This window comes from Euleptes europaea, chromosome 12 (assembly GCF_029931775.1).
Source record: "Euleptes europaea isolate rEulEur1 chromosome 12, rEulEur1.hap1, whole genome shotgun sequence".
Taxonomy (NCBI): Eukaryota; Metazoa; Chordata; class Lepidosauria; order Squamata; family Sphaerodactylidae; genus Euleptes; species Euleptes europaea.
In genome coordinates, this window is record NC_079323.1 from 41,388,688 (window position 1) to 41,415,104 (window position 26,417).

At 41.6% G+C, this 26,417-nt stretch overlaps 1 protein-coding gene across 1 annotated transcript in view; it reads left to right on the forward strand.

Annotated features, from left to right (window-relative positions):
* EPHA6 (EPH receptor A6) overlaps positions 1–26,417 on the forward strand; it is a 492,623-nt gene that overhangs the window by 333,759 nt on the left and 132,447 nt on the right. The window contains exons 6-7 of the mRNA XM_056858093.1: positions 14,319–14,443; positions 24,746–24,908. Coding sequence (XP_056714071.1) covers positions 14,319–14,443; positions 24,746–24,908 — 288 coding nt within the window. The remainder of the gene's footprint in view (positions 1–14,318; positions 14,444–24,745; positions 24,909–26,417) is intronic.

Genomic DNA, 26,417 nt, shown 5'->3' on the forward strand with positions numbered 1-26,417 from the left:
GCAATGCCCCCAAACTTCCAGACATATCCCAAGCTGGAGGTAACCACCCTATGGTCATTTTCCTTGGCTCCTTCCTCTGCAATTGGAGACACCCAAGTTTGTAAAATTTGAATCAGGCTCTAGTTTGCTGTGTTGTCCCAGAACAGGTATCTGACTGAGTAATGTTTATTTTAAACAATAGGTGTAGGGTTGCCAATAGCAGGAGATCTCCAGGTAACAGCTGGAGGTCTCCTGCTATTACAACTGATCTCCAGCCAATAGAGATCAGTTCACCTGGAGAAAATGGCCGCTTTGGCAATTGGACTCTATGGCATTGAAGCCCCTCCCCTCTCCAAACCCCACCCTCTTCAGGCTCCGCCCCCAAAATCTCCTGCGGGTGGAGAAGAGGGACCTGGCAACCCTATACAGGTGTGATTAGCAGGCTATATTTGTGACTACCAAAGACAAACTCTGTTTCTCATACAATCTGAATGCAACCAGAGTCTTGTGGAACCTGAAAGACATTTACTATGGAATTCATGATACAGAGACAACTTGGTCAGATCCATGAAATGCTCTGTGTGTGTGTGTGTGCAAGAAGAGGGATGCTATTACAAAGTGAAACCAGAAGAGGTTGCTAAGCTCCAGGTACTAGCTGGAGATCCCCTGCTATTACAAGTGATCTCCAGTTGATAGAGATCAGTTCACCTGGAGAAAGTGGCCACTTTGGCAATTGGATTCTATGGCATTGAAGTCCCTTCCCTCCCCAAACCCAGCCCTCCTCAGGCTCTGCCCAAAAAAACTCCCGCCGGTGGCAAAAAAGGGACCTGGCAACTCTACTTCCTCTGCAGTCCTAAACACAATTAATGCCTTTTTAGTCCATTGACAAGAAATGGACTTCTACTTAGAACTACACTGGGGTTATGGTGCTTGGAGAAGGAATTAAATGCTCTCTTTCCCAGACCAGATGCAGGTCATCCCTCTTCTCAAGGTAGTTGCTCTGAAAGTGGTGGGAGAACCTGGTAACAGTTCACCAGTGTACATTCTAGTGGGAGCCTCAGTGTATATGGATCTCACATACGACTAAAACGGTTTTCATGCATTCATCTATTCATAGATAACAGCCATTGTCAAGCATTTTTGAAACACTAATTTCCATGCAACACTGAATTCGTATTTTCGAATTACCAGACGTATTTGGTATACTTCTATCGCCATGTAACTAACTACTCTTAACATTTTCAGAGTTTCAAAGTCAATTAATACTATCCAATTTATGATGTCCTAGACCACTGTAAGACTGGGCTTAAATTGGTGCATGACAAGCAGAAGTGATTTGGCTGGCCAGGCTCCAGGATAAAGTACAAACTCCGTACACGTCAGAAGCTTGCGCACATAGTGAGAAACAGGCACTGTGCAGACCGATTAAATAGGTATAATCGCCATGTCCAGTCTAAAAGCACCGCTGCACCTTATAATTACTGAACAAACAATGCAGGAAGCCACAAAGAGAAAAGCTAGTGACTGACTTTTGTTTTGAGGTGTATTACATGCCCTCACTTGACTTTAAATGTGTATGGTTTCCTGCATTTTCCCTACTATATGATCCCTTGTAAGACTTCCAATATGCGTAACAGCACAAGTATTTACACTCTCATTGCTTCTCCTTTTTAGATTAATAACTGTTACGTGGCACAGCAATTCTGCGGTATGTTTCAAAGGTTTTGCCAGGTTTTAGAAATTAAGTGAGATGCAAAGGCAAACAACAGAACCAAACATTATTACTGCTTGGATGTTGTCAACATGTCATATCTAACGCTGTTACATTAATGTAAGAGTTCCCTGTTTGATAGCAAGAAAATTAAACAAGTGTCAAAAAGGTATCCTTAATCCTTAAGGGATCCTTGAAATATCCAAAATACTGCTTAAAATAGAATGGCTATGGTGATGATCCCTGGGATCCATCTGACTTCCATGAAGTTTCAGGATCAAGAGATTCAAGAAGCAGGTGGCATCTTTCTCAGCTGTCAGCCAAGATCAGGGTAGGATGAATGATCTGTAGCAAGCAATTTACTAATTATTTTATGCTTGTGTGAATCTTTTCCAAATGAGTTGGGCCTTACTCTACCATGCTATTTTAGTAGAGTTGCCAACCACCAAGTGGTGACTGGAGATCTCCCGCTATTACAACTGTTCTTCAGAAGACAGAAATCAATTCCCCGGGGGGAAATGGCCACTTGGAAATGGCAATTGGACTCTATGGCATTGAATTCCCTCCCCACCCCAAACCTCGCCCTCCTCAGACTCCACCCCCAAAATCTCCAGATATTTCCCAACCTGGAGCTGGCAACCCTATATTTTAGGTGCATTTCTTCCCAAGGAGTTCAAAAGAAATAAACACATAGTAAAGAATAGTAAAGGAGCTGCTGAGATATGAGAGAGAGACAGACAGGCAGAGAGCTAATGGGGGCTAGAAATATCTGGAACTAAATCCAGGGGGCTAAGGAGGTTGCCAAGGATGGGAGGTAGGGAAAGTTGCTGGGCTGCAGAAGTGATTGGATAGGGACTCTGGTGGTAAGTTACACAGGGCTCATTGAGATTAAAGGATATAAGGAGGGATGCTACAGCAGGATACTGTGGGACAGGAGAACAGGAAATTGGTAAATGCTATAAGGCCCCAATCTGGCACAGGACCATGGCATGGAGCTCTTTCCTCCCATCCTGTGCCTTTTCAAGCGCCAAACAGGCATGAGGAAAAGTATTTACACTCCACAGCTGCTTTGGCACTTGAGCAGGTATGAGGTGGAGGGGAAGAGCTTCACGCCATGGGCCCATGCCGGATTGGGGCCTCACAGCTTTTTTAAATCACTGTAAAATGGTGCCAGCAAACTCGTGGGGGGGGGGAGTCACAAGTTGGCTGACATGTTTAGTTGGGTTCTCAAGAAGGAAACTAAATTGTTTCATTTGATGTGTCAGGCTTTATCTTAAAAATCCCTTTAAGTCTTCTGTAATATTTGCCTTCCTCTCTTACAATGAACCCTCTAGGGTATCTGATAAGCTCACTCTATTAAAATTATCATTAGCTTTTTATTGTGTTGTCAGACTCTGAGTCTGATCAAGGCTACTTCTTTCCCTGGCCTTTTGGCATCGCTGTGCTCCCAGTCTGAAAATGAGGTTTGAGAGATGTCTGCTTGGCCCTTTCCCCACGTTGTAGGACGTCATAGCACATTAGCCATCCAGTTGGGTTGGTGTAACTGATCTCCAGCCGATTGAGTTCACCTGGAGAAAAATGGCCACTTTGGCAATTGGACTCTATGGCATTGAAGTCCCTCCCCTCCCCAAACCCCACCCTCATCAGGCTCTTCCCCAAAAATCTCCCACCAGTGGTGAAGAGGGACCTGGCAACCCTAACTCCAGGAGACTGTAAGCTCCACCAAAGGCCCGTTGTGCCAGCAAGCCCTAAGCTGGGGAAGGAGCCTGGCAGGTTGCAGTGAGGCCTTGTCTTCGTGGAGTCTACTCAGGAGTTTGCCAGCTTGAAGGAGCCCAGCCACCTCTCAGCAGTAGGCTCAGCAGCTCTGACCTTCTTAGAGGAGGTTACGTGGGCAGCCAGCTATTTAAAGAAGTCCAGGGGGAAGGGCCAGTAAGCTCACCACTCCAAGGCAAGCATCCATTGGCCCAGGGGTTTGTCACTCCCCAGGGCTGGATTGGAGAGAAAGGACTGGCTGAGCCCAGGGGTTGCCCTCCCTTGGGGCAGTATTTAAAGGGCGTGCCCAGGAACAGCTGGGGGAGGGAGTATTAGTCCAATTCCAAGGCAACAGTGGATTGGTAAAGGGGTGAGCATAGTGGGAAAATTGGGTGAAGAGGAACCCGCTCCTCTTGTTCTATTCTGAGGTTCTGTCCTGCAGCATTGGCCCAATTAAAGGTGACCCTGGAGATGGAGGGTGAGACAGCCCCGGACTTAGACCCGGCAGCAGGAGAATCTGACAAGCAGCTACTCTTTTTTTTTTTGCTAACGTTACCCAACATCTGGCTTTAGAAGGAGTCAGACACACCTGTTCTATTCCTGTTGTAATGACAGCTTGAGATTACTCCCCCTCCATTCACTGACTTTCACACACAGTAGTAGACTGTACGCACACGATGTTCAAAGATCTCTGTACATTTATCCTTGCAGTGCTCCTAGGCAATCCTTGTTTTATGTTCTGCAGAATGTAAGTGGTGGATCAAGATTTGGTGATTTACTTGCTGCCTGAGTGCATGGCGCAAGATTTATTAAGTAATAAGTCTCCTCATATGAGCACAGGGCCTTGCAGGCCATTTTTAATACGGTGAAATGGGAGCTGCTTTGCTGGTGACAATACTTCAGGTGCCATTGAGCTCATTAAAACGTAAGGCATCATAAGGAGTACAGGACATAATTTAAAAAACAAAAGCAAATAATATTTCAGCAATTCTGAGAATTTAGGGATGCATTCGTTTCTGATAGTTACCACACGATTTGAGGGCTGACAAGGGGTAATGAAGCATTCTTAAGTTGTGTCTTTTTTATCTTGCTGTGGATTGTTCATGGGAATATAATTAAAATTACATTGATGGTAAAGGATTTAAAAGATGAAGAAATATAAATAGCTGCAAGCAGAGGATGGGTTTAAGTCACACAAACTGAAAATACAGTTGTTGTAAAACTTTAATTCGCAATGATGAGTCTAAATGGTTTGTAGTCGTTTATTTCTAAACAATATTTATGTATTACATTTTTATTCTCCCCTTCTTCCAAGGTGATTAAGGCAGCATTTCTCCTTCATTTTAACCTCAGAACAGTCTTCTGAGGCAGATTAGGCTGACATAGAATAACTGATTCTGGGCACCCAGTAGTTTTATGGCAAGTAAGCATTCCAACCTGGGACTCCCAGATTCTAGTCCAGCACTCTAGCCATGATGGTCATTAAATGCTCTGCCCCAGGGTTGGGAGGGAGAGAATGCCAAAAAAAAAGAAAAGAAAAGTCAAGGCCAACAACCATTCTGAAAATTGCTGCCCTGATTGCCCATTTTGTTGGATGTTGCAGTTTCCAATGCATGCACAAAACAGTGTAGTGGAAAAGCATATTTGGTCACTCTTGTCCTTCATCTGCATGTCCCCTCTTGGCTCCAGTGGGATATTTTTGGGGCAGAGCTGAGGCAGGGATCATGTGCGCGCAGCCACACCAACATGATCACGTCTCTTCCAGTTTACACCCAGAAGCGCCGCATCACAATGGGCCTTTTACCACTCAAACTGGTAAAAGGCCTGTTGCAATGAGGCGCTTCCAGGTGTAAACGGGAAGAAATGCATCGGTGCTGCTGCACGTGCACACAATCCCCACTTCCAAGCCAGGCACTGGATTGCCCGCCAATCTAAGCAACCCGGCAACCCTATCCAACAGGCTTCGTGTGGAGGAATGGGGAATCGAAACCAATTCTCCAGATTAGAGTCCGCCTCTCTTAACCACTGCACCATGCTGGTTCTTCATCGGAATAGGAAAATCAAAAGGTGAAACCATTGCAGCTATTGTTCAGGATCTGAAAGTAACAATTAACTTTGTCCTCCTTCAGCTGGCCCAGAAAAGCATAAAGTCTGTAGTGTTCTAAAGTTTGAAGGTACCTTACAGTCCATCTAGTCCAACCCTCTGGTCTGTGCAAGAAACCCTAGCCAGAGCATTTCAGCAGATGGTTGTCCAAACTCTGCTTGAAGACATCCAGCAAGAGAGCTCCCAGATGCCTCTATGGTTGGCTACATTGTTAGCAAGTTTCTCCTAATGTTTAACTGACATTTGTCTTCCTGTAACATAACCCTGTTTGATCTAGTTGACCCATTAGGAGCCCCAGAGAATTAATGTTTGCTCTGCTCTATATGGCAGCCCTTCAAGAATTTGAACAGCAGTTTATGCCCCCCTTTTCCCCAGGCTAAGTGTATCTACGATGCAATCCTAAGGAAAACTATAGCATTCTATGCTCCTTTTTTTTCCTACCATTCTAATTGACTTCAATGGACTTAGAAGGATTTAACTCTGTTTAGGATCGCACCATTTGTTTCTTCAGTGCTTCCTTGTAGGACTTGTTTCTAGATCCTTAACAAGCTTCATTGCCCTACTCTAAACCAGTTTCAAATTGCCTGCATTTTTTTCTTTTTTTAAAAAAACATTTTTTTATTATTTTTCACAATATAACAGAAATAAACATATCTCAACAATATACTCATTTGTAACTACTTATAAAAAGAAAACTCATTACTATTACTGAGAATATGTTATCTATACTATACAATATTATCCACTATATATGACTTCCCCTCATCTCCTTCAGTCACTAATTTTACTGGTTAACACTTTTGCTTTTCAAATTAATTTCTAATCCTGATTTTCTTTCTTACAAACTTGCTTTAAACTAACTATACTACTTCTATAAGCAGTTTCAAGTCCTACATGGTTATAATATCATCATTGTCTCTATATAGCATTCTATTATTCTGTAGTAAAGGGATTAGATCAATATATAAACAAATTTTCCCGTTTACAAATTCATCAGAGTAAATCCACCATGCCTCCCTTACACCCCTAAATTAAGCATCATCTTAGCCATTTTCTTGTTTTGGGAGGAGATCTGCCAGTCCTTCTTCATTTCCCAATTTTTTTTCCATTTTCCAGTGTAGTAGCTGCAATTTTGACCTCTGAAAATATGAAAGAGGATCCCGATGATTGTATCCATTGGCATCTTATTAAATTTTCCTGCAGCATCTTGATAAAATCCTTCATCATGTCTCTCTCCATCGCTGGCTGCCAGGAGATGTTTTCTTGGGATAATAATATTCCTCCTGCCAACAGCAACTCAGACAAGTAGAGTGTAGAGGTATTGAATTCTCTCATGTTGATTTCTCTGGTTGCCAGCTGATCATTTGGAGCCATCTCTTGGGAGTTAAATTATTCTGATTCATTGTCATGATTTTCGGTTTTTATCTCCACTTCCATGTAGCATTCAGTCATTATCTCCATAGTAGGATCTTTTATTTCCATCGGCATAGTCATTGTCATGTCTTGGGTCTTCATATCATAAATCTCCTCAATAATTGTGTCCAGTTTTCCGTTGATTGATTGATATAAGTTATTCATCATTCCAGCTAGTTGAATCATTTGTTGTGAGAACGCTTGTTGTTTTTTAAAGACTAAATCTTGTTGCATTGCAAACCTGTCCATTTGTTTTAGTAACATATCTTCCATCCTCTTGTTTGACATATCTGCTTGGATTCTTATATGAAAACGGGCTTTGTAATTTTCAAAATATCCTCAATTACGCTTCAGAGCGGCACAGTCAGAAAAAGGGTTGTAGACAGGAAACTGCAGTATCATAGACCCTGTGTCATCTCCACTCGGTGGTTAAGTGGTAGGAGCAATTTGATGGTTACACCGGGGAAACTCACTTCCAGTCTTATGATCTGTCCTGTCTTTTCGATGGTAACAAAGCCCTTCTTACTATCTTCCGGTCCTAAGAAGTGACGTGGCTGGAGGACTGATTGAACCGGAAAGAACCAGAAGTGGAGGGGGGGGAGTTTTCATCTCACTCACTCCCCTCAAAGCATTTAATTGGTAGTTGTAAAGTCATTCAAAAGTCCCATTTATTGCATCTACTCACTGATCTAATTGATTAGGTCTTTGTCGGTTCGTTTAATGACGTTTATTTATTTAAAGAGTCTCGTTACGTTGGGCTGGGAGACGCGGTTTTTGTAGGTATTTTTATTGTTCAAATCTTCTCAATCAAGGTAAAAGCAAAAAGTGTCTTTTTACTCACTCTGACTTCCAAAGGTGAGGCATCTTGTTCTTTTCCTAGATTCTTTGATGTTAATGGATAGAGGAGGTCAAAGCCTAAATCCAAAGAGTCATTCATGGCATTGGTAGCCCCCTTGGTGCCGGCGGGACAACATCCAAATCTCCGAGAGGCTTAATGAAAGCTCTCTCAGAGAATATGGGAGTCAAACCACTCTTGACGGCTGCAGGTGAATTCCTGCTTCCCGATCCACCATTTAGAACTGGGTTGGAGTGCTTTTTTGCACCCCAAATTTAAACGACTCTTGTGTCTCTCGGGAGCTCCCAAGAGACAATGGCGCTCGGACCAAACGCTCTACCGGAAGTCAAATTGCCTGCATCTTTTTCAAGTGTAGTGCCAGAACTGAACACAATATTCCAAATCAGATCTGCCTGTTGCAGAATAGATAGGAGGTATTACTTCTCATTACTTCAATATTATGCTTATACTAATACAATCCAAAATCACATTGATTTTTTGTAGTCACATCACACTAGCAATTCATGTTCAGCTTGTGATCAACAGCAACCTTAAGATCCTTTTCACATGTTCTACTGTTAAGCCACATATCCTACACCCTATACCTATGAATTTAATTTTTTCTCTAAAACCAGGCCTTTACATTTGTCTCTGTTCAACTTCCTTTTCTTAGCTTCATCCTTAGGGTTGCCAGGTCCCTCTTCGCAACCAGCAGGAGATTTGAGGGCGGAGCCTGAGGAGGGCGGGGTTTGGGGAGGGGAGGGACTTCAGTGCCATAGAGTTCAATGGCCCAAGCGGCCATTTTCCTCCAGGTGAACTGATCTCTATCGGCTGGAGATCAGTTGAATTAGCTAGAGATCTCCTGCTGCTACCTGGCAGTTGGCAACCCTATTCATCCTAGGTTCCCAATCTATCATGGTCATTCTGAAATTTATTGCTGTAATCTAAAGTGTTTGTTGTCCCTTCCAGTTTTGTGATCGGCAGATTTGATAAGGATTCCCTTTATCCAAACAGCAGTGCTGTTTTTGGAAGCAACCACATAACATCCTCTGTTCACCCTTATGTGTTTTTCCTTTGCTTCAATCTTTCCCCTCCCTGGTTTGGTACTATCTTTTTGGAAAGATTAATGACAAAACATCTTTGGTTGCTAAGTAGACAGGAAGGTGTCCATTTTTGCTTATCCTGCCCATGTCAGCATAATTTTTCTTACCTCAGCCACCATGGCCACCATTTTCCCCACACACTTCAATTGGGCCAGCTGTGAAACAATTTTTATTCTTCATAATGATCCTAATGGTGCTTTGTTCCTCAGGAGAACATTTGAGGGAGATCATTGTGCTGCACCAGGGGGAGAGAGAGAGAAGAGTTCCGTTCTACTAAAGGAAGTTACTTCTGTTAGAGAAAATGATCACATGAGCCAACCCCATGAGATCACAGAACATCTTTCTTTCCCTTCTGCCTGTACCTTTTATGGTCCCATGAAGTGGCTCTTGGTAGTTGAGAACCTGAAGGTTCAGAGTGAAATGCCACTCAAGAGGGCTATGATAAAAAAGGGGAGTCAGCAGAAATTCCTTTCCCCTTGCTTTTGTTCCATCTGTGGAAGAGCTCATACCAGAGGGACGGGGGTGGTGTTTTTCGTTGATTTCCTTTTGAGCTGCAGCCCCTTGACTGCATTTCACTCTGTTCCTGATGACCCCCTAACCCTTAGGGTCAGGTTTTCATGGGCTGCAGAAGGCTGCAGAAGGGAGGGGAGTGTTGTTTTCCTTACAGACTTTTCAAAATAACAAATGAAATAAATAGTTTTTCTGCACTGCACTGAAATAGCATTTTTATCCCTTTGCACAAGACTGTGAATGACCTTAGACCCCATTTATTGCTATATAAGAGATAATGTTATACTTGCTGTCAAGCTTTATAGACATTGTAATTCCGTTATAGAAATCAAGGTTGAGGCATTTCATATGAGAATAATAGTATTTTCTGGCAGAATGAAAGTACACATTTCTGCTGATAACCTCAATTGCAATGTTGGAGTGCACAAAGTCGGATAACGCATTTTGTAATTAACAGTTTTTGGTACCATTCATTTATGCAAGCTATTTACCTTTGGTTTTAAGCAGTCCAAATGTTACCTTGCCAAGGAAACAAAATATGCATGTTAATTTTACTAAGTGGACTTTGTGATACATGTGCCTTTCAATCTTTCATTATCAGAGCTTTAGAAAGATCATCTGAAAATAGAAATAGGACATCATTGTACTACGTGTAAGAGGGGAAATCATTAGAAAAAGCAGATGTTATTTAATGCTTTCCAGCTGATTTTTATCAAATCTGGTAGAAGCTTTTGGAAGGATATATATGCTTAAAACCATAGTGTTGACTAGAAATAAAGTATTTACACTTACTACAGTGGTTTAGGAAAGTGATCTTAAAAGGAAGATCCCTTAGAAGTGTGTGCATTAACTGAATATTTGAACCTAAACCTGTAGCTGCTTTAGAACAGGCAGGGCTTTTTTGACGTGGTATGCACTTAGGGTTGCCAGCTCCGGGTTGGGAAATAAACTGGAGATTTTTGGGTTGGAGCCTGAGGAGGGTGGGGTTTGGGGAGGGGAGGGACTTCATTGCCATAGAGAGCCAGGATGGTGTAGTAGTTAAGAGGGGTGGTTTGGAGCAATTGACTCTGATCTGGAGAACCGGGTTTGATTCCCCTCTCCTCCTCAGGAGCAGTGGAGGCTAATAAGGTGCACTGGATTTGTTTCCCCACTCCTCCATATGAAGCCAGCCGGGTGTCCTTGGGCTAGTCACACTCTCTCAGCCCCACCTACCTCACAGGGTGTCTGTTGTGGGGAGGGGAAGGGAAGGTGATTGTAAGCCTGTTTGATTCTCCCTTAAGTGGTAGAGAAAGTCAGCCTATAAAAACCAACTCTTCTTCTTCTTCTTCTTCTTCCCAATTTCCAAAGCAGCCATTTTCTCCAGGTGAACTGATCTCTTTCAGCTGGAGATCAGTTGTAATAGCAGGAGATCTCCAGCTATTACCTTGAAGTTAGCAACCCTATACGCACTGGTACTGAATACCAGCACCTTGGGGGGTGGGGTTTCTCCTAAGTCCTGAAAAGGGAATTGGTAGAAATTCGTGCAACATTATACATGGATACTGACACTCTTTTGTTATTGTTACAAAAAAGCAATGAGAACAGGAGTAAGAGATGGTGAAAGACAGGTTATACTTGGCTTCCCCAGAGTTCATTTGGATCCAAGTAGAAGACAGACATGCATATATGTGTCTTTTCAAGAATAGAACAGCTATCTGTCAAGTAGGCATAAAACTTCATGCATCTGAAGAAGTGGCCTGTAGTCCACAACAGCTCGTGCCACGATAAATGTTAGTTTTTAAGGTGCCCCAAGATTCTTTCCATTGTTTTTGACTGGAGCAGACTGACATGACTACCCCTCTGGAATATGTTAGCTTGCATAGCATCTGCCAACCTACACTTCAATTACTTTTGATAATGCCATCTGGAATTGTCAAAGGCCTTGCCAAAGTCACATTATATGCGCTGTATTCCCCTTATCCATCAAACCAATTACCCTGTCAAGGAAGTGAAAGAGATACGGCTAGTGATTTTTCCTACTCCACATTCCCCAAATAGTGGGAAGTTCAGAGCAGGTTTTAAGGAAAAAGAAAACAATAGAAAATTAACATGTCTATGGGCTTATTTTTTAATGAATGTACAGGTAGGACAAGCATTACCAGCATGCAAAGTAAACCCAGGCAATGCTACTATTTGAGCAAAAAAAATTCTTCCCCTCACCGTTGCATCTCTTTATATAGAAAATTCTGAAAATTTTGATCTGAAAAATCATCATACAAATTATATTTGAAGTAGATTGGGGCTAAGAGGTTTATGGGAGGAAAAGATAATTTACTATATTTACTATATATATTTCAGTTACAATTCTGCTACTAAGGAGCAGACTTTTGAAAATTATGCAATAGCACATAATAATTTTAGATGCTTCATATAAGTAAAGTCTGATGAGGAAGTCTGATGAGGATAATAATTCATCAGATTCTTCAGTGTAAGGCTGTACTCTGTGAGCCTCTATATCACACTATGATTTATTCTGAACAAGTCCTTGCTGGTTTCTGATTTTTACAGTTATTTATTTTGGATATTTTCAAACTTCTTGGGATGTTTCCCAAGAAAGGGAATTAACAATTTTATAATTTTGTAGTTGTTCCACAGTGGCCTTTTTATAGTATGCTAGTCTCTTATCTTGCTTCAAATATTTTTATAATGGCTTGGTTCAGACAGAATGTGAAACCATGAAACAATGGCCATGACAGGGTGTTTACCTAACCAACATTTATAGAAATCACATAACAAAGTGACTTTGGTCAGGAGTACACGCATTATGTCTCGAATGGTAACACAACAAGCAATAAGTAAGTAAGCAAGCAAATACAATGTAGATCTGGTCCTCCATATTTTAATTCCTGATGGCCACTAGGTATGTGGTGATGCATGACTATGTCATACATGTGTTCAGTCAGTGGATCATTCACCAAACAAAAGCTGTATCTGTGGCATCTTCATGGCAAAGCTTTAACAATCGTACAATCACTGCAGAATGAGACAGCTATACAACTAAGAGATGGGGAGGCCAATAAGACTATAAGACACCTGAAGTTTTTATTTTCTTATGGATTGATATGATTTTATTGCTTAAAATATCTACATTCTAGAAAAATATGTGAGGTTTAGACCAGACTGACTGCAGAAAAAATATTTTTCAGAATAGGTCTTTGCCCTACTTTTTTGTCTGAAAGGAAGACTAGGTTTTTGATAATTCACAGTGGGTAGCGGTGTTAGTCTATCTGCAGTAGTAGAAAAGGGCCAGTAGCACCTTAAAGACTAACAAAGATATTTTCTGGTAGGGTATGAGCTTTCGTGAGCCACAGTTCACTTCTTCAGATACAACTAGATACAGATACAGGTTTTTGATAGTACCGCTAAACAGACATTTTGCTAAATTTAAATAAATAGGCTGCCATGAATGGGAACATACATGGCATACAATTCATACCTGGTACATAATTCATGCATGGTCATAAACAAGCAACCTGTTTTATTTCTGAGATATTTGCTTTGAACACTCAGCAATCACTGTATAGGTACTAAGTGCTGTTACTGCAATTATAAACATCTTTCCACAGTGAACATATTATAGGTTAAATTGCTGTTGAGCAACATTCCCAAAATGATATGTGTGAACGAACCCTAAAGAGTTTTCATGTAGCGTCCCTTAAGGTAAAATATTACTTCTTTCTGAAAGTTAAGAAGCTTAAGAAAAGATTGGTGTTTATCTAACTAGTCATAATTTATCCAATGTACTCCCAGAGCACCCATATGGTCCAGTGTGTTCCAGAACTCCCATTGTCCTTATTCCACTGGAGCAAGTTGGTGTGCATTCCCCTACAGACCTGACCTTCCTCCAGTGGAATAAATTAAACAGTTTCTGTGTGCAAGACACCAGTGTGTGTGTGGATCTCTTTATCAAGATGCTTGTGTCTTCATTGTACGGATCTAGGGCGTGCTTTCACATCTTCTAGACCGTTTAATATATAAAACATGTAGATACAGATGTCACTTACTGCAACACTTGACCAACTTCCAGAATTGAGAGTATCCATTATTGTTTACTGTGACAGTTTTGTTGTATAAAGAAATGTAATAAACTTGTGTTTGGCATGGAAATAATCAAACATAGAAGGTGTACAGATACATATAGATACATATTTTCAACATTGGATCCAATTTTAATCACAAAATGTGTGTTTTATTACATTTTTATTCTACTTTTCAGCCTCAAAAAATTTGTTCCCAAAATTCAATATAAAAAGTTAATCAAGGAAATGAAATCTCAGCTGGAGCTGAAAGCAGGAGAGATGCATGGCTGATGTTTTTCTTTCTTATGATGGCTCAGAGATACGCAGTACAGGTTGAGTATCCCACATCCAGACATCCCATATCTGGACTGACCTGAAAACCAGACCCTTCGAGCCAGCATGCAGGCAGATACGCGTGGCCTGGCTTCTCCTGACTTTCGAGGGGCCAGGCTGCACGGATCTGACTCGCAGCCACGCCACCTGGCCTTTCCAAAGTCTGGAGAGGCTGGGTGGCATGGCTGCAAGTCAGATTGAATTTCGGCGGCGAGGAGGGACGCTAAGCCAATGGCCGGGCACACTCGCAGTACACCCAGTCTTCAGTTTAGCTTCCCATCCCACCACAGTCAAACTTCAGATCCAAAATTCGGAAGGATCTGAACTACAGACCACTTCTGGTCCCAAGCTGTCTGGATGTGGGTTACTCAACCTGTATCATCTCTGTTTAACAGTTTCTTAGGAAATTGTCATGTGATCTGCTGGTCATGTTCTTTAGACATCAACCAATGTTAACTCTTTAGTGCATTTTAAATAAGTTGCATTGTCTTTAACCCATAGTTGTCCTTTTTCTTTTCAGCACCATCCTTGATAGGGATGGTCAGGAAGGACTGGGCTTCCCAAAACAGCATTGCTCTCTCATGGCAAGAGCCTGATTTTCCTAATGGAGCCATTCTGGACTACGAGATCAAGTACTATGAGAAAGTAGGTCTTGAATAAAATGAAATCAGACCTTCAAAAAGTGTGTCTAATTCATTTCCATTTCTTATAGATGACTGTAAAGTATAGCATTTTATTTTGTTTTGATTATCCAACATAGAAAAATTGGCCTTTTAATACGTTAGCACACATTTATGTGACTGTTGTGCCTACTATTGGCAATCATGTTTTCACCCTGGATTTTGTGCCCTGGTGAAGTAATAATATGAAGATTCTGCCAAAGATTCATAATGTGATTTACTGCACTATTTCAGACTTCCATAGTGCATGTGATGTAAAAGAAACCAAGCTGTAATTGGCTGTAAGAGAAACCAACCTTGCGTGCCCCACACTTGGCCTTATGCACGGGGATTTCACCTGGGCTGAGCTCAGGGGAGATAGGTTAACAGTGGAATGGGAAGACCCAGACATTGCGATGGCTGGCAGTGAGGTCATCTCTAATGGACAGAAAACTCATGCATAACTTCAAGGAACACTTGAGACAGACCAGGGGCAAACGTGAACGAAAGTACCCATGCATAAACATCCAAGTTGTAAAACAGTGGGGGGGATGCTTAAGTGCTGCTGTCCTAATCCAAATTGGTCCCGTATGTGCCTGGGAATAAAATTCCAAAATTCTCGTCAACATGATCCGGGTGGACAGCTGGGGGCATGAGGACTTTGTAACATATGAATTGGCTTAATACATGTGCCTGGTTATGAATTCGCCAAACACATGTGATTGATATTGTAAAAAAAAAATCACAGGCTGTACACCAGTGGCTACTGATACTGTATCTTTTTGACTGAAAAATATAGTAGAGAGAATATCTTCGTTTTCTGCAGGTCTTACTAATGATTTTAAAGTGTCCTTTCTCACTGTTCTTGTCAGAGCGGTTGAGTTAACAACCCGTTATTATGTATTCCTTACTGAGCAGTTAATAGCTTTATAGTCTTTTGCAAGAATACACCTGCTGCTCATAAAAACATTGATGTTTGACTCAGTTGATGCATCCTATATTTGCAGTGACCTTGTACAAATTATACAGATCTTAATAACATACTTGAGTTTAAAAGATTTCTAAATAAAATCACATGTCTTTCTTCATAGGCAGGTAGAAGTTTGAGCATTTTATGTCAAATTTGTAGTGGTACAGTTATAACTAACATACTTTCGTGAAAATACTCAATTCCATAACCATATAAAAATAAGTCTATACTAAAATCTGATGGTTTATGCCAATGAATGTTTGAGATGAATATGCATAGAAGTATTTTCTGTTAATGACAAATTATTGGAAACTATTATCTGACAGTTGTGTTTATGAGTTGGATCCAGCCTGCTTTTCACCCATTTTTTCTACCTACTATAGCCCCCAATCTACCTACTATAGCCCCCCATTATTGGAAACTATTATCTGACAGTTGTGTTTATGAGTTGAATTCAGCCTGCTTTTCACCCATTTTTTCCTACCTACTATAGCCCCCAATCCACATGGTTTTTGTATATGCAGGTCCATTATTCCCATCATAACCTTTTTTGGAAAATGTATTTGCTACCTCTCCAGAGACTGGGCTTTTGGGGAATGGGCCATGTTGGAGACCATTTTAGCTGCCTTGAGCCAGTGATTAGGTGGAGAGTTGGGGGTGGGAGCAAGTGTTCATCAGTTCTTTTTTGTTTTTAAAACAAATTAGTACCAATGTGAAATAGTAATTCCAACAAAAAAAGTAATTTCAATAACAAAAAAATTGGTAGGAGCACCAATATGGATATAATGGATTAATATAAGAATCAGAGCTGAGCATTATTCTTTTTATTTGTTTATATATTTACAAAATCTATACCCTGCTTTTCTGCCCTTACAAGGCAGGGTATTGGGCAGGGCACACACATTGTAAAGGGAGGGTGGATCTGTGGCGGCTGGGAGCCCCACAGCCATGCTGCCTCCTCTGAGGCTTCCCGGCTGCCGTGAAGGCATAAAAAGCCTTTTAGTTAAATTCAAAATTAAAAACAGGGGGAAATGCCCCATAGCGACCAGTGAGGCTGTGCCACCGAAAAAGGTGGTGCAGCCCTGCAGCCTCTCAAGGGGGTGTTCCCGGGGCAAAAGGGCTGTGGAAACTGCCTAAACACAGCTCCATCCCCAGGAATGCCCCGGGATAGCCCCCCCCCCCATACTGGCACAGCACTTCCCTTGTGGGAAAGGCCTGCTGGCATGGCTGCACTGGCCATGGACACCTCCGTGTTTGCCCCCATGCTGGTGTAGGTGCCACCTTATTCTGGCTCCTAAGGAGCTTCACCCTCCCACTTCAGGAATGGGCTCTAAATCTGTGGTTCTAGATAATTTACCATAAAATAGTAATAGTATTACCTTACAGACAGAAGAGATTCAAAGCACTAAATTGCCATCTAAATAAAGCATGTGTCTATAGATGGTCCAGTCAGACAGTTAGCTGGGTGAAGAAAACCAGTGAAGGAAATATGGCCATATTTATAAGATTCTAGAGATTATACTGATAATGAAGGTGAATGCTCTAAAATCAATATCAGAGGTAGTTCAAACCCAGTATAGAATGAGATTGTCATTATCTTCAGCATTGCTTTATCTCCTTCTTTTCAATCTGGTGCTATGACACACTGGGAATTGGGATTAATGACATCACATGTATTATTTTGGGACAGTTTCATAAACATACACACATAGCATTTGACATATTGATTCTGAAGCTTTCATCCAGGACAACAGGCATTGCTGAAGCATTATATGATAGCTGGGAAAGTAGCAATCAATATTTGAGTCATTTCAGTGTTTTCTAGCATACACTTTCCACCTTAACTAACTCTGATTGTAGTCGGTCTAAGGCTGATTTAAGTAAGACATGAACAGGAATCTCCCAATGTTATTAAACTTGGTAAATGAGATCTACTGTATCTTTATCAGATATTTTTGGAGCTCTGTTTCCATGCCCTCTTAGTAATAATCCATAAATGTTAAATCATTTTCGGTCATAGTAATCACATATCACCATTCTGTTGGACATGATAAGGGGTCTATGAACACAATCTGCAGTCTACTTGGCTTCTGACATCTCTTCAGATTTGTTCTTCAGTGTACATTTGCTCTTGCATCATCTTTGTTTCTTTGTTCTTGTGCCTTTTTGCTTCCTTGATTCATAGTCCAATTCAAGTTTGTCCCCCTTTGAATTTTTTGCATATATTGTTATCACTCATCTTGAAGGGCAAAATGCATACTCAGTACTTCCAGTTTGTTTTAAGCAGTCAGACTTATTTACAGATTGGTGTTAAATGCCAGAAACTAAAAAGTAACATTTTTTAAAATTTATGTATGTATGTATGTATACACCCTTCTAAGTCTATCTATAAGTTCTCCAAAAGCTTTTAAATTGCTCTGTCTTAACATGTAGGTGCCTGCCTCACTCTTTTTGGGACATTGTTCTGCAGTAGTGGAGTACCAACAGAAAAGATCTGGGCCTAAGCTGCACCTGGCCATATCCTTGAGAGTGAGGGAATTTCTAGGAGACTCTGCTGTAAGAAGCTCACTTGTTGACAACCCAAACGCAACCCAAATACATTTTAATTATTGAAAAAAATACAATAGGCAGTTTTGTTTAAGTAGCTCATAACTGGATAACTGGATAACTAGTAGGGTTGGCAGCTGGCACGAGGTGGAATGCTAAAGAGTGGACGGGGGGGGGGGGTACCATCAACGGAACAGCACGACATCACACCATCAATAAGATGGGTTGGGTTTTTTTTTTCATTTTCCCCCACCCGCCTGCTGAATGGTGGTGGCAGTCAGAGGGTTGCCAGCAGAACATCTCCTGCCATTGCAGAAGATCTGGCAACCCTAATAGTCAGCCATTCAGTTACATAAGGAAAGATGCCTTGCCTATAAAAGGTATGTTTAGTGTGGGGACAAATAACCACTAACTATTTTTAAATGTGTGAGGTTAAATGATTTCTCACGTAGATCCTGGCCTAGAAATCTTAAGTGCCATTAAGTTTTCTTAAGAAGGGGTGGCAAATTTTGCATATTCCTCCCTTCCAATATAGCCTACTTAGCCCCCTAAAATTTCATTTAGGGAGGGGGTGTCAGCAGACCTTCAGGATGCTAATTTTTTTCATTTAACATTTTAGCAAGTTTCAATCTATTTCTTACATTGAACAGGTAATTTTATTCCTCTGCCTACCAATCAGAATGTTCTCTGTTCTCCTGACCAGTTTTCCATTGTACAATGTTGCTTGGTATTTATGTTTTCCATTTCTCTATTTCCATTTTTTACTCTCTTCCTTGTAATTACACCTCTCATTTTACTTTGGTTTTATCACCCAGCGGCAACAGCAGGAACTGTAGGTTACAAGAATTTCAGTAGACATTGGTTCCCAAAGTTAAATGGTTCTTCCCCCTATTTCCTGAACAGGTGTAATTTTTTTCTTTTTCTCTTTCTTCATGTTCTGTGGAAGTATATAATGTATCCTGGCAATCATTTGTGACTGCATATCAACCAGTATTAATGTCTGGACCTTTTTGATATATCTCCATTCCCAATGTGTCACTTCAAGGAGCATTAGCAGCCATGTTCTATTTTTTCCCAGTGATGTTGGCTTATTAGAAGCTATGGGGCACAATAAAAGTTGGTAGTATGTCCCCATATATTTATGCTATGATAAAAACCCCTTAGTTTAAGCTAAAGGCTGGTACCTCCAAAGAAGTATCTTTAGCTGGGGAATTGTATGTGGTAGTTTATTTATAGAAACCATAGGTGGGGGGTAAGCAGCGTGTTCATCATTTCTCTATAACAGCACTAGGTGAAAATTTCTCAAAAGATCACCACATTCAGAAATAGGGTTGCCAGATCCCGCCAGGGTCCCTCCTTGGCATCATTCAGTCGGATGTGTATGAACTGCTTTTGTATGTTCTGCTTTTGTACGTTCTTCTTTGTTCAGTTACATTGTTGTTGTTCATGTTTATCATGTTTTCATCCATTGTATCACCTTTGTGGTTTGTATAAGTGTGTAGCACCATAAAACTTTTTGCACTTTGTTTAATCTTTTCGCATCTATGCTGATTTCCAAACTCAGGTACTAGCATAGAGGTGCCTTTTTCCCACAGACCCCCGCCAGGGGCAGGGAATCCGCTGCTTTGGGGGCCCTCCTTGGCATCATTCAGTTGGATGGTGGGGGAACTTACCAACAGCAAACGAAGGCCTAGGCCTCTGGCACCGGAAACACATCAACGTCATGTCGCCGGTGATAGAGGCCGAGGCCTCGGTTTGCTGGTGGTAAGTTCCTCCCCACCTCTATCCGCCACCAGTTGCAAGGGGGGCCCTGGCAACCCTATTCAGAAATGGGACAGACCCATCAAAAGTTCCAGTAATGGACTTCGAGATCCTGTAGAGAAACTGGTCCCTAGCATTGTTGATGGGAGCTTGGAAGTAAGCAGTCTGCTCCTAAACTACTTTCTTACCCCTCAATAACAGTGAAAAGAGCCATTTACCCACGCACCCACCCCCAAGGCCTGCAGGTGAATGGAAACACACAACAAGCCATTTGCTTCCATTCATCCTTACATCAACATACAGTGTGAGATCTATGCCTAAATTCCCTTGTATATCATCAGAATCATAGCCTCATTTAAACTGTTTATGGGTTTTCCATATCTTTGTTTGGGTATGTAGGATGACACATATTTTCTATGTAAACCATCACCATCTGTGAACAAATTTATTCCTTCAGAACAAAGCCATTTATTAACATCTTGTGCAAGCCAATTTCTCCAACTCCCACTTGATCTTTTTACCCCTCTTGACCGCCAGCACTTCCAAGGACAATGAGCATGTTCAGTTGTCATTGTCTGGATCTTCCTTGCTTTTCTGTGCACCTAGGTAGTCCTTAAAGTATGCAGTAGTCCTGGATTTGTTTTCAGGTTGTTCCCTTTCTGTACCATCATCAGCAAAGAAGTTTGCTTTGAGAAATATTGTAGGATTAAGCAACAGTAAATTCTGTGGACTCTTTCTGTGGTCATTCCGGCCCTTCTCTTTCAAACCATGCCCTACAGGGCAGGTTTTTTATGTAGCTGCATTTTCCAGTTTCAGGGGTGGAAGAGACAGATTGCTGTTTCTCCATCTTGGAAATTGAGCATTATAGAGAACTGCCCTCACAATGATGGAGTTTGTTGGCACTGGTGAAAGAGAAAGGATTGGTTTCACTAACTGCAGCCTCCTGTGTGTGTCTATTTGTCAAGGTGGTTCCCACCACCCAAGTATAAACTTTCCCATGCTTGGAAAGGGCTGGTGGGTAAGGAAGAAGAAGAGGAAGAGTTGGCTTTTATATGCTGATTTTTTCTACCTTTTAAGGATAATCCAACTGGTTTACAATCCCCTTCCTCTCCGTACAACAGACAACTTGTGAGGCAGGTGGGGCTGAGAGAGTTTAGAGAGAACTGTGACTAGCCCAAGGTCACCCAGCTGGCTTCATGTGCAGAAGTGGGGAAACCAACCCGGTTCACCAGATTAGAATCTGTTGCTCATGTGGAAGCATGGGGAATCAAACCCAGTTCTCCAGATTAGAGTCCACCGCTCCTAACCACTACACCACACCGGCTGGATGTGGGACACATTGGCAATCATCAGCGCCTTCCACTGACAAAACTTTTGTCTTTGATATTAAAGGCTGGATTGGTATATCCAATTTTAGGTGACGTTTCAGATGAAGTTTTAGCTGATACTTTCATTGTTTTCGCCTCTTGTGGGTGGGAATAGACATTTGGTTCAGTGTTGGGAGAATTTAAATGAAGTTTGGGCCACATAATTTCCTATTACAAACTTGTGTGAATGTTAGCAGAGTCTGATTGCCTTTTTAGTTATGCTATGATTGTAACACTTGTTGAGCAGACAACATTTAATTGGTTTTTAGGGAATACCATCTTACAATATTCTCTTTGTATCCGTTTTGTATACTCCATTTATATGTACATAAATATTTTATATATTCCTTGTTCCGTTAACAAGCTGATTGCTACAGCAAAATGGAATAATATGCTAGAGGCTTCGTTAAAAATAAATAGCCATCTGAAGACACCCCATAGTACAGTTGTTGTTTTTCAAACTGTTGATCCTATTTTGAATTATGGGTATCACTGATCATTTGCATTTCCCCCAGTATTTCCCTCAACTTAATCATGTAGCCGTTGTTATGTACACTTTATGTTGCTGAGACAGTGCTAATGTGCCATTCCTCAGTGTTAAAAACTTTTCCTTATCGTGCATCATCCTATCTCAGGCATATTGCATTACACGAAGACAGAGTTAGGCCAACTGTATTTACAAGACACCACTTCATGGTGAAGATATACTCTCCGAAACTTCAAATAAGCTAACACAATACAACTCCTTTGCTATGCTTTTTCTCTATAAAATCTCTTCAGTGAATCTTATTTTCTCCAAGCTGGCAGGCTGACAGTGTCTTCTGGTAACTTAATATACCACATTTTTAACACTGTTTTATCATATTACAGATTCATGTGGTGCCCTGTGGGCTCCACTTATATGATATACAGATGCTTATGGACAATTCTGATCTAATTTGAATTGTGGACAAGAGATTTGGTTACCATACTGAAGGTAACTTTGAGAAAGCTGTGAAGTGGGGAAAAAGGGAAAGGACAGTGAAAGGACAATGAATGTTTCTTTTTTATTAGGCACAGGAACAGTTTTTGCTTTCAGGTCTGTACAAAAGTTATATACAGTAGGAAACTCAAAAGTCACTCTGGCCATAATCCAGCATACAATTAGGTACACCTAAACCTGGTCAAACAGCAGCAGAAGAAGCTGAAAGTTAGGGTCGCCAGGAACCCCTTGACCACCAGCAAGGGATAGGTGGGTAGAGTTTCCAGATCTAGGTTGGGAAACTCCTGGAGATTTGGGGGTGGAGCCTGGGAAGGACAGTGGGGTACAATACCATAGAGACCACCCTCCAAAGCATCCATTTTCTCCAGGGGAACTGATCTCTGTAATCCGGAGATCAACTGTAATTCCAGAATCCCTAGGTCCCACTTGGAGGCTGGCATCCCTACTCCAAGTAGACTTGCTTGGATGGGGGATAATGTTTGGAGAGCAGCATTCAAGCAGGGGAGCACAGACTGCAAGGGAAAATTTGGCAAGACAGGTAGTGGGAGGAGAGAGGAAAGCAAAGTCCTGCCCTATCATTCAGTACTGGAATGCCTCACGCATACACATAATCCTAGTGGCTACAGCTTGCAATCAACCAAGAAAGCCCAGAGCCTCTTTTCTCCATCCACCTAAGGAACAGTGTGCTCTCTCTATGCCCTTATTAGGAAAACACTGGCTGGGGAAAACTAAAGAAATCAGCACAAAATGGGGGCGGGGATCATAAATTGTTACATTATAGGCTGTTTGGGTGGAGAATTTATTTCATTTTCATATTAATTACAATAATTACAAAACACTCTATTTTCATAATATTGTAACAAGAAAAGAAATGCACTGTCTACTGGATGTAAGAGAGTACTTAAAGGAGAATTTGATTAAGTTGACTCTTTTTTTTTTCAAAAGAACTGCTTGTCCTGAGAAGTTCTGAGCATTTGTGATGGAGGTAATGGAGGATGTGGAGTAACTCTTACAGCTCATTCCTGAGCCTTTCAGCGGCGGGGGACAGTGCAGCCAAGGTGGCTCCAAAGCTATTCCCCGACCGCCAAAAGGCTTTAAAGAGCCTTTTATTTTTTTGCAGAAAATGGGGCATTTTCCCAATTGAAAACAGCAAGGCTGCACCAGGAAAAGCCTGACACAGCAACTCTGTTGTTGGAGGGGGCATTCCCGGCCTGAAAGGGGTCAGGGAGCTTCCTACTGGCAGCTCTGCCCCTCTGGAACCCCCCAGGAATGTTCCCTGGGATGACAGCATGGGGATTTGCGCTGGTGGGACACCAGCAGGAGGCCGAGCCGGCATCCCAGGGCTGTGCTGCCATGCCTGCACAGGGAGGCCAGCATGCGCAGCCCAACGCCAGCATCCCTGCCTCTCTTGGCAGCACAAGTGGCCCCGGGGGCCGGCGCAAGCAGCTCAGATGCCAGTGCAAGCAGCCCAGATGCCGGTGCGGCCACTTGCACACCTCCTGAGCTCTTTTGGCCCCAGAGCTCAGGAATGGGATGCCAGGGTCACTTCAAATCATTATAATTTTTCTCATGCTCTAGCAAGGGGAAGTTCATGTGTGAAGGTTGTTAAGTCCGCGTGGGGAGGACACACGAGGTCGAGATGGAGTTCCAACAACACGTTTATTGAAGCATAGAACAGAACTGAAGAACTGTGTAAACCGGCCCCGCTTATATGCCCCCTTGGCTGCCTGTGGCCACTCCCCCCCGATCCATGATAGAGGGGAACAACCCCGGGTCGCCAATGGCGCGTGCCAGCTTAGGATCCTTCGTCGGGGACTCAAGCTCTTAAGTTTCCCCCTGCATATCGGCCTAACTATGTACATACATAACAAAGGTCATATACGCATCTAATTTTCCATGTAAACATGGTTTCTAATGCACATATAAGTGGCAAAGTAAAACGTTGCAGACATTCAGGTATGATAGTATACACAAGAATATGCTTTTCCCCTGGGACAGTGAACAACTAACTTAAAAAAGCTTTAAGTGTGAAGGAGCTCTCAGTTCCTATGTTGTAGCCTGGATCTAGCAAACAATAGTTGTTGTGTTTTTCCCCAGCTTAATTGATGTGAAATGTTTTGTTCAACTGCATGGAGTATATTAAAGGACATCAATTTTTAAACCCATGAGACAGAATTCCTCTGTTTCTGGTTTGTAAACAAAAACAAATCAAGAGTTAATTTTCATTTTCTTTTACCCACAGGTCTACCCACGGATAGCGCCGGCATTTTGGCACTACCTGCGGGTAGAAGTGAGTAGCAGGCATTTGAATACTCCCACATTACACATTATATTTTATTAACTCTTTTTGAAGTCCTAATTTGACCATTATGCAAAATATATAGCTGCCATTGATCTGCCATTTTCTTTCGCCCTAGTCTTTTACTAATTTCATATTATGTTGATTTATATATTATAATTACTAGCCCAATTCAGAAGGATATGGTTCTCACCATATGTAAGATAACTTTTCTTATGAAAGCTAAGGTTGTGTCATATATCATGGTGATATGAATCCACTTTAATGAATCCACTTTGACATTCCTTAGAGATATAGATTGTTGTCACACATCTTTCACAATGCAATTTGACTTCATTCATGCCTCTTCTTTTGTCCTGCAGGAACATGAGCAACTCAGCTATTCCTCCACAAGGTCAAAAGCTCCAAGTGTTATCGTCACAGGTCTCAAACCAGCAACCAAGTATATATTTCACATCAGAGTCAGGACCGCAACAGGATACAGTGGCTATAGCCAGAAGTTTGAATTTGAAACCGGAGATGAAAGTAAGTCTTATGAAAGATTGTGATGATGTGTATGGTAGAAGTAGCATCTAAGTATGGCAGCCCAATCCTAATGTGGGGGTACTTTGGAAGCACCTGGGAATGGTGCAGCCATGCAACCTCCTGAGCGGCTTGCTGTCTTGAAGGAAACCCTGTGGATCTCTCCATAGCCTGTAACTCGGACTGAAAGGGCATAGAGAGCTAATGTCAGCTCTGCCCCTGGGAATGCACCCTTTGATGCCAGTGTGAGCCCTTGCGCCGAGGAAATGCTGCTGGCGAGGCTTCGCTGGTGCCCGAGGCTCACACTGTTGCATGGCTCCCTGGAGCCTGCGTAAATGGCCCTGAGCCAGCATGGGTGCCACTTTAGCCAGGGCGACTGGCGCTAACCCTGGAGCAGAGGTCACACCAGCTCCTACCCCTTTTCGCCCCTTTCCCCATTAGGATTGCGCAGTTAGACATTAAGAATATCAGCCAGATAAGTCCACATCACATTAACAGCGCAAAACTTGCACTTAAAAAACACACTGTAAATGTGCATTGCTTAAAAAGAAATCTTGTTTTTTACTAATATTGTATTACATTTTTTTAGAAATACAGAAAAAAAGAAGGGAAGCAGTTAAATTGGAAAGTTTCAATATTGGGTCGGTATCCAAGCCGAGCCCTCTTCAACTTTAACAGTTAATCTTAACTTTTATCAAAATTGATAATTGTAATCTCATTTATGGTGCCTGTCTCACACTAATACAAAAAAATGATTCTAGCACTTTCAAGAAGTGTCATGCTTAAAAAGAAATCTTGACTTTATATGTACCTTTACTTAAAGACTTTCCATTTTTATTTCTGAAGCTCATGTCTTAGGAATTCAGCACTCATAGTAAAGCATCCTAGCCTATTTTGGAGACTGTAAATCTTTAAACTCTTCAGGTGGAACATATTGTACGTGTAGTATTTACTTTTTGTCTACCTTGTGTGTCAGAGATAGAAAATTGATGGATTGGGACTGACCAGTCTGTAAGGAATAGACCATTATAACATGTGACTTCCATTAAATGCCCAACGGTTCTGTTTGTTCTGCAGATATCATAGAGCCAAATAATGTTTCATCTAAGGCTAATGTAATAGAAACCGCTATGTGTGTTTTGTAGAGTTCTCCAAATATACAGCATGAAGGGAGAAATTTATTTAGATCTGTATTACGTCCAAAGCCAGAGTGCCCTTTACACAACTGGTGGACTTTTCCTCAAAATCTTTTCTTGAAGAAGATTCCAGCTAATGAACACACCGCATATAAACTTTGCACAGAGCAAGGACTAGGTCACAGATTATGACTGGAGCATGTAAGCTTTTGGAAACAGCATTCAAATGATGATTGCTATACTAGTGGATGCAGTTTAAAGGTGGGGTGTGCACTTCAAAAAACGTTATTTTAATGTCAGTTTGGGGTTTTTTTCAAGGGTAAGATTTTTGGTATGACAAATTAGGGAGGGGTTGTTTTTGTTAATATGTTTGAGC